The sequence below is a fragment of the Cydia strobilella genome, chromosome 7 (genome assembly GCF_947568885.1).
Source record: "Cydia strobilella chromosome 7, ilCydStro3.1, whole genome shotgun sequence".
Classification (NCBI taxonomy): Eukaryota; Metazoa; Arthropoda; class Insecta; order Lepidoptera; family Tortricidae; genus Cydia; species Cydia strobilella.
This window is the reverse complement of record NC_086047.1, coordinates 2,487,306-2,496,549: the sequence shown is the minus strand read 5'-3', so window position 1 is coordinate 2,496,549 and position 9,244 is coordinate 2,487,306. Positions and strand designations below refer to the sequence as shown.

The 9,244-nt window shown below is 41.1% G+C and overlaps 1 protein-coding gene across 1 annotated transcript; it reads left to right on the top strand.

The window, feature by feature from the left end:
* Positions 1-577: 577 nt before the first annotated feature.
* Positions 578-1,066, top strand: LOC134742772 (uncharacterized). The gene has a single exon (XM_063675958.1). The coding sequence runs from the start codon at positions 578-580 to the stop codon at positions 1,064-1,066; it is 489 nt and encodes a 162-aa protein (XP_063532028.1).
* The last annotated feature ends 8,178 nt before the right edge of the window (positions 1,067-9,244 follow it).

The following is a 9,244-nucleotide window of genomic DNA, read 5'->3' as shown; positions in this document are numbered from 1 at the left end:
TCATTTGTTCTCATATGCTTGCCCAAGCGTGCTATGAAAGTTATTGTCGATTAACGAACACTAGAATAACTTTAAAAGTCTGACAAAGCCACAGAATAAATAATAGTACTAGCAAAGAGGATATAATAGGATAGAGCGGTACTGTCATAATAAATTTTGTAACCACATTAAATTTACGTCCATCTATCGAGACACTTTAAAACTAAAAATGAAGATTTATAAAAATACGATAAAATGTATTTAAATATGGATAAATGATCTTTTTATTTGCATTAATTATTTTTATATGATTTTGACCCATGTTTTTTCACTGATATGCGTTAAAATTGTTAAATAACAAACGAAACCGTCAACGCCCTCTATACGAGAGTAGGCCAAAGGTAGTGGCGCCATCTGATCGAGAATAAAATTTTCGTGATTTTCGAGGCACGTTTTTTCCTTAGACTGTATCTATTACCGAATAAACACAGGATGGGCCAAAGGTAGTGGCGCCATCTGATCGAGAATAAAATTTTCGTGATTTTCGAGGCACGTTTTTTCCTTAGACTGTATCTATTACCGAATAAACACAGGATGGATGAAGTGGAAGGAGCTGTCGGGAGTGCTGTGTGACAATAGAATGCCGGTGCACATCAAGGGTAAAGTGTACAAGGCTGCAGTGCGTCCAGCTATGTTATATGGGGCGGAGTGTTGGCCTTTAAAGAAACAACAGGAAAATAAGCTGCACACTGCGGAAATGAGAATGTTGCGCTGGGCAGGTGGTGTGACATTACTGGATCGCGTACGAAACGTACACATACGAGGCAGCTTCAGAGTAAAACCTACCCCTGACAAACTGGAAGAAACCCGACTCAGATGGTATGGTCACGTCATGCGGCGACCACCTGACCACATGACACAGAAAGTGCTGCACATTTACCCACCGCCGTCGGCGAGGCGAGGAAGACCCCGACAAACATGGATGGCCACTATAAATAGGGACTTAAAGAAGGCAAAAATACCAGCCCAGACGACCCGGGACAGACAGTCCTGGCGAAGAATTACTAGGAGAGCCGACCCCAAATGATGGGATTAAGGCTAGGAAAAGAAGAAGAAGTATCCATCTATTACAGAGTTATATCTATCTTTGGTACTAGGTACAGAAGATTGACTCTCTAACAAAACTAGTCTATTACGACAGATGACGGCTAGGTGGCGCATGCGCGAACTAGCGTCCGTTTCGTAGCGGTGCGTGGCAATTACTATGGCTAGACCTCAGAATTGGGGGCGGCCGCATGTATTTGTAGCTGCGCGACAAATTCGCGGAGTGAGTCACGCCTCCTATAGCTCAGAATTGACCCGCCGGGAATTGTGCCGCAGCCGCAAGCGACTCAAGAGTACAGTTGTACAGAGCGAATTTTAACATCGTCAAATATTGTACATTGGGCTGTGAAATTGCATGGAGAAATTATGAATGAATTCATTGATAAAGTCGCCATGCACCTTGGCGGCTGATAGTACCTAATGCCGCGCAAAAGGTCTGACGCATAGAATTATAAAAAAAAAAAATTAATAGCGGGAAATTGTGTATGGGGTAAAAATCAAAGCTTCGGGCGGGGTATATTTATACCTTTCAGCGATATGTGTCAGATATGTGTCATATGGTCATATGGACTGTTTTTGAAGTCAAAAATAAATAAAGTACGTTGGGATAAGATTGAATGGGTTTTTCACGAGGGGTAAGACAATAGTTATTTGTGCAACAAGAGAGGAAAATTGGTTTTTCTTGCGAGTGTTTATTTTGAGTCCCAAGAAAGCGAAAGATTCTAAGGTGGAATCTTGAGCGTAACGAGGGACTCAAAAACGAGATGTAAAATAACTTTGCTCTCGTGTTGCACATATAATTTTTCACCTCAGCAGCTCGAAAGTCGCACTTTCCTCACTCCAGGGAGTGACGAAAGTAGGCTTGTTCGAGCTGCTGAGGTGAAAAAAATCATCCGTATGCCGAATTACGGGCGACTTTTCATCGTACCCCTCATGAAAAACCCATTCAATCTTACCCCAACGCACTTTACTAAGAGTTTTCTCTATATATGTATATTTCGTCGCTGTTGACACTTGCTCCAATGGTTGCCTTCCTGATTTAATGGAGATGATAAATGGGACAGTCAAATGTTGGGCTATATTATCTGAATGATGACATTTAGTTATCAATTATCATGCTTCCCGCTCGTGCCAATACATATACGGAAAAGTAGGAGCGAAATGCGCGATAACTGGATGAAATCATTTAAAAGTAGATATCATTTTGATGTTAGTGTACGTTTGAATTAGGCCGTGTTTGAACTAGCTTAAAACAATACTTAGCTCGTTTAAAATTTACTATAAATGGGTTTTATATATGTGTGGAAAATACACTCTGATAAGCTTATTTCAGTTATTTCTCTATGGGAACGTGGACGTGCTCTTTCAATAGACTCAACTAAGATCCTTTTTGGATTATCCGACGCTGGGTGAGGATGCTCTATTATTTCCCGAGTTTATGAATCCCGATCCCAAGGGTATCTAACCCTTAGATTACCTTACAGTAGATAGTGAGTAAAATTTTAACAAAAACGGGGTGTTTTAATTTTAATACTGTTTATTTGAGGATTTTGAGGAATTTCGTACTTAGGATATTTGATTTTAGAAATTATGCTATGTTGCGAACGCAACCTTTTATTTGTATCATGCAGTAGCTAAACGCAGCCGTCGGGCTCGGCTAGTAATATACGGAAGCTTTTTCTAAAGCACCAATAGGAGCGCTCCACATAATTTGTATCGCGGCCAATTAGAGGCGCCTAAATTTAAACCACCTTTTTACTACATATGGCTCGCCATATGTAGCCGCCGTGCAGGTCTCCACGACTCAAATAAAAAGGCTTCGATTTGAAGTAAACTAAGCCGGAAGTGTAACTTTTCCATTTTTTTCCTTTAATATAAAATTTGGAGTAAAAAGGTGGTTTAAATTTAGGTACCTCTAATTGGCCGCGATACAAATTATGTGGAGCCCTCCTATTGGTGCTTTAGAAAAAGCGTCCGTATACTAGCAAAGCCCGATGGCTGCGTTTAGCTACTGCATTATACAAATAAAAGGTTGCGTTCGCATTATGCTACATACCCGAAATAGTTGCCTGTTAAAAGAGTACAGTCAGCGATAAAAGCTTGTGACATGAAATTTTTCATAAAAAGCTTATTATTATTCACCTTGCGGCATCTAGTGTGACTAAATGATTAAGCCACGAGGGCCGAATAGCCCCAGCTACTTGGATCTTGTTTACGACCTCGCTAAGCTCACAAACATTGTGCAACAGGAAATTTTGGCCAGCCACGTAATTCACGAAACTTGCTACCAAGACCTCTTGTAGTAAAATTTTAGACGTTAGTGTTTATACCTACCGTTAAATAATTGAAACATTAAAATCAACGCGTGGCACACAATTCGATAAGTCTTTAAAAACAACACTGTGCGTTTCTCCAGAAACTTCCTGCCTCGCACAGCTAAACTGTGGAATAAACTGTCGCCTGCGGTATTTCCGGACCGATACGACCTTCAAACCTTCAAGAAAAGAGCGTACTCCCATCTTAAACGCCGGCAACGCACTTACAACCCCTCTGGTGTTGCGGGTGTCCATGGGCGGCGGTGATCGCTTACCATCAGGTGATCCGTCTGCTCGTTTGCCTCCTATATCATAAAAAAATACTAAATCGGCCCACTGATTACCAGTTGTTCGGAACTGTCAATTTTTTTTTCTAACTTACAGGCTGATATCGTCCGGCGGACTGATAATCAGTGGGCCCCTTTAAGGTTGCTTAGCGCTTTTTGATTCAGTGAATACCTACTTGGATATAATCGCTCCAAAGATCAAAAATATTGTGTCCACTTCCTACTTGTACCCCTAGTAAAAAGTGTATGTATGTATGCATGTATGTATGTCACTTTATTGCACATAAACAAAGATAGATATAACTCCGTAATAGATGGATACAGTCTAAGCAAGGACAATAGAAGAATCTTCTATTGTCCTTGGTCTAAGGAAAAAACGTGCCTCGAAAATCAAGAAAATTTGATTCTCGTTCAGAGGGTGCTACTAGCTTTGGCCTACTGTCGTATAGATGGCGTTGACGGTTTCGTTTGTTATTTAACAATTTTAACGCATATCAGTGAAAGAACATGGGTCAAAATCATAAAAATAATTAATGCAAATAAAAAAAATCATTTATCCATATTTAAATACATTTTATCGAATTTTTATAAATCTACATTTTTAGTTTTAAAGTGTGTCAACAGATGGCAGTGAATTTACTGGGGTTACAAAATTTACTATGACAGTACCGCTCTAGTATAAGTTACTCTATGCACATAAATAAGTGAACGGTCGAGTTCCCATAACATCTTCACAAGCCACCTTCTCAAACATTTGTATATAATATGATCTTATTTTAGCTTATATGTAGTAAGTTTTATTTTATTTAGTTTTCTTTTTTTCTACCACATTATTTGTATAAATTCTTCAAATAGGCCATAAAATACCTACTTAATAGACAATAAATGACTTTATTTTTTTCATTTTATAAAATTGTCAATTCCTTAGAGGCATCCAATATAATATTAGATTGTTAACCAAGGGATAAAAGGCACTCAGTTCTGCCGAGGTAGTTTGGCCAATAGTCCGAGGCTGAAATGATGCCTTTCACTCGAGTTAAACACTTTACTTTTCATTTCGAATACGAGGAAAGTAAAATATGTAAAAAAAAATTTAAACATGCCTCAGTATAAACAAGTTTGGGAACAAATCAAATTATTTTATTAAATATTTTGATTTGTGTTTTTTAAAGTAGTCACACTACTATATATAAATTAAAAACTGTAATAGATGTCATATATTAAAGAAAAAGTGACGAAGCCCTCCAGTGGTGAAGGCCGGATTCGAACCGGCGTCTTTAGCTATCGCGGCTAACGCCATGAACCCCTAGGCCACCCCGCCACGGCGGTGCCCGTCCGAATTTCTCGACTATATGCCATCTTAGTAAGACTAGGCGTCTTTGACCAGCTCTAAGGGCAAGCAGTGCGCGCTTGCACCTCCTAAACGAACTCCTTACGGATTTACGTTGTAGCGAGAGAGACTGGTGCTGCCATCTATGAACAAGTTTGGGAACAAATCAAATTATTTTATTAAATATTTTGATTTGTGTTTTTTAAAGTAGTCACACTACTATATATAAATTAAAAACTGTAATAGATGTCATATATTAAAGAAAAAGTGACGAAGCCCTCCAGTGGTGAAGGCCGGATTCGAACCGGCGTCTTTAGCTATCGCGGCTAACGCCATGAACCCCTAGGCCACCCCGCCACGGCGGTGCCCGTCCGAATTTCTCGACTATATGCCATCTTAGTAAGACTAGGCGTCTTTGACCAGCTCTAAGGGCAAGCAGTGCGCGCTTGCACCTCCTAAACGAACTCCTTACGGATTTACGTTGTAGCGAGAGAGACTGGTGCTGCCATCTATGAACAAGTTTGGGAACAAATCAAATTATTTTATTAAATATTTTGATTTGTGTTTTTTAAAGTAGTCACACTACTATATATAAATTAAAAACTGTAATAGATGTCATATATTAAAGAAAAAGTGACGAAGCCCTCCAGTGGTGAAGGCCGGATTCGAACCGGCGTCTTTAGCTATCGCGGCTAACGCCATGAACCCCTAGGCCACCCCGCCACGGCGGTGCCCGTCCGAATTTCTCGACTATATGCCATCTTAGTAAGACTAGGCGTCTTTGACCAGCTCTAAGGGCAAGCAGTGCGCGCTTGCACCTCCTAAACGAACTCCTTACGGATTTACGTTGTAGCGAGAGAGACTGGTGCTGCCATCTATGAACAAGTTTGGGAACAAATCAAATTATTTTATTAAATATTTTGATTTGTGTTTTTTAAAGTAGTCACACTACTATATATAAATTAAAAACTGTAATAGATGTCATATATTAAAGAAAAAGTGACGAAGCCCTCCAGTGGTGAAGGCCGGATTCGAACCGGCGTCTTTAGCTATCGCGGCTAACGCCATGAACCCCTAGGCCACCCCGCCACGGCGGTGCCCGTCCGAATTTCTCGACTATATGCCATCTTAGTAAGACTAGGCGTCTTTGACCAGCTCTAAGGGCAAGCAGTGCGCGCTTGCACCTCCTAAACGAACTCCTTACGGATTTACGTTGTAGCGAGAGAGACTGGTGCTGCCATCTATGAACAAGTTTGGGAACAAATCAAATTATTTTATTAAATATTTTGATTTGTGTTTTTTAAAGTAGTCACACTACTATATATAAATTAAAAACTGTAATAGATGTCATATATTAAAGAAAAAGTGACGAAGCCCTCCAGTGGTGAAGGCCGGATTCGAACCGGCGTCTTTAGCTATCGCGGCTAACGCCATGAACCCCTAGGCCACCCCGCCACGGCGGTGCCCGTCCGAATTTCTCGACTATATGCCATCTTAGTAAGACTAGGCGTCTTTGACCAGCTCTAAGGGCAAGCAGTGCGCGCTTGCACCTCCTAAACGAACTCCTTACGGATTTACGTTGTAGCGAGAGAGACTGGTGCTGCCATCTATGAACAAGTTTGGGAACAAATCAAATTATTTTATTAAATATTTTGATTTGTGTTTTTTAAAGTAGTCACACTACTATATATAAATTAAAAACTGTAATAGATGTCATATATTAAAGAAAAAGTGACGAAGCCCTCCAGTGGTGAAGGCCGGATTCGGATGGCCTAGGGGTTCATGGCGTTAGCCGCGATAGCTAAAGACGCCGGTTCGAATCCGGCCTTCACCACTGGAGGGCTTCGTCACTTTTTCTTTAATATATGACATCTATTACAGTTTTTAATTTATATATAGTAGTGTGACTACTTTAAAAAACACAAATCAAAATATTTAATAAAATAATTTGATTTGTTCCCAAACTTGTTCATAGATGGCAGCACCAGTCTCTCTCGCTACAACGTAAATCCGTAAGGAGTTCGTTTAGGAGGTGCAAGCGCGCACTGCTTGCCCTTAGAGCTGGTCAAAGACGCCTAGTCTTACTAAGATGGCATATAGTCGAGAAATTCGGACGGGCACCGCCGTGGCGGGGTGGCCTAGGGGTTCATGGCGTTAGCCGCGATAGCTAAAGACGCCGGTTCGAATCCGGCCTTCACCACTGGAGGGCTTCGTCACTTTTTCTTTAATATATGACATCTATTACAGTTTTTAATTTATATATAGTAGTGTGACTACTTTAAAAAACACAAATCAAAATATTTAATAAAATAATTTGATTTGTTCCCAAACTTGTTCATAGATGGCAGCACCAGTCTCTCTCGCTACAACGTAAATCCGTAAGGAGTTCGTTTAGGAGGTGCAAGCGCGCACTGCTTGCCCTTAGAGCTGGTCAAAGACGCCTAGTCTTACTAAGATGGCATATAGTCGAGAAATTCGGACGGGCACCGCCGTGGCGGGGTGGCCTAGGGGTTCATGGCGTTAGCCGCGATAGCTAAAGACGCCGGTTCGAATCCGGCCTTCACCACTGGAGGGCTTCGTCACTTTTTCTTTAATATATGACATCTATTACAGTTTTTAATTTATATATAGTAGTGTGACTACTTTAAAAAACACAAATCAAAATATTTAATAAAATAATTTGATTTGTTCCCAAACTTGTTCATAGATGGCAGCACCAGTCTCTCTCGCTACAACGTAAATCCGTAAGGAGTTCGTTTAGGAGGTGCAAGCGCGCACTGCTTGCCCTTAGAGCTGGTCAAAGACGCCTAGTCTTACTAAGATGGCATATAGTCGAGAAATTCGGACGGGCACCGCCGTGGCGGGGTGGCCTAGGGGTTCATGGCGTTAGCCGCGATAGCTAAAGACGCCGGTTCGAATCCGGCCTTCACCACTGGAGGGCTTCGTCACTTTTTCTTTAATATATGACATCTATTACAGTTTTTAATTTATATATAGTAGTGTGACTACTTTAAAAAACACAAATCAAAATATTTAATAAAATAATTTGATTTGTTCCCAAACTTGTTCATAGATGGCAGCACCAGTCTCTCTCGCTACAACGTAAATCCGTAAGGAGTTCGTTTAGGAGGTGCAAGCGCGCACTGCTTGCCCTTAGAGCTGGTCAAAGACGCCTAGTCTTACTAAGATGGCATATAGTCGAGAAATTCGGACGGGCACCGCCGTGGCGGGGTGGCCTAGGGGTTCATGGCGTTAGCCGCGATAGCTAAAGACGCCGGTTCGAATCCGGCCTTCACCACTGGAGGGCTTCGTCACTTTTTCTTTAATATATGACATCTATTACAGTTTTTAATTTATATATAGTAGTGTGACTACTTTAAAAAACACAAATCAAAATATTTAATAAAATAATTTGATTTGTTCCCAAACTTGTTCATAGATGGCAGCACCAGTCTCTCTCGCTACAACGTAAATCCGTAAGGAGTTCGTTTAGGAGGTGCAAGCGCGCACTGCTTGCCCTTAGAGCTGGTCAAAGACGCCTAGTCTTACTAAGATGGCATATAGTCGAGAAATTCGGACGGGCACCGCCGTGGCGGGGTGGCCTAGGGGTTCATGGCGTTAGCCGCGATAGCTAAAGACGCCGGTTCGAATCCGGCCTTCACCACTGGAGGGCTTCGTCACTTTTTCTTTAATATATGACATCTATTACAGTTTTTAATTTATATATAGTAGTGTGACTACTTTAAAAAACACAAATCAAAATATTTAATAAAATAATTTGATTTGTTCCCAAACTTGTTCATAGATGGCAGCACCAGTCTCTCTCGCTACAACGTAAATCCGTAAGGAGTTCGTTTAGGAGGTGCAAGCGCGCACTGCTTGCCCTTAGAGCTGGTCAAAGACGCCTAGTCTTACTAAGATGGCATATAGTCGAGAAATTCGGACGGGCACCGCCGTGGCGGGGTGGCCTAGGGGTTCATGGCGTTAGCCGCGATAGCTAAAGACGCCGGTTCGAATCCGGCCTTCACCACTGGAGGGCTTCGTCACTTTTTCTTTAATATATGACATCTATTACAGTTTTTAATTTATATATAGTAGTGTGACTACTTTAAAAAACACAAATCAAAATATTTAATAAAATAATTTGATTTGTTCCCAAACTTGTTCATAGATGGCAGCACCAGTCTCTCTCGCTACAACGTAAATCCGTAAGGAGTTCGTTTAGGAGG

Coding starts and splice junctions, on each gene's coding strand:
- LOC134742772 (XM_063675958.1), top strand. CDS start 578: ATGAAGTGGAAGGAGCTGTCGGGAGTGCTGTGTGACAATAGAATGCCG.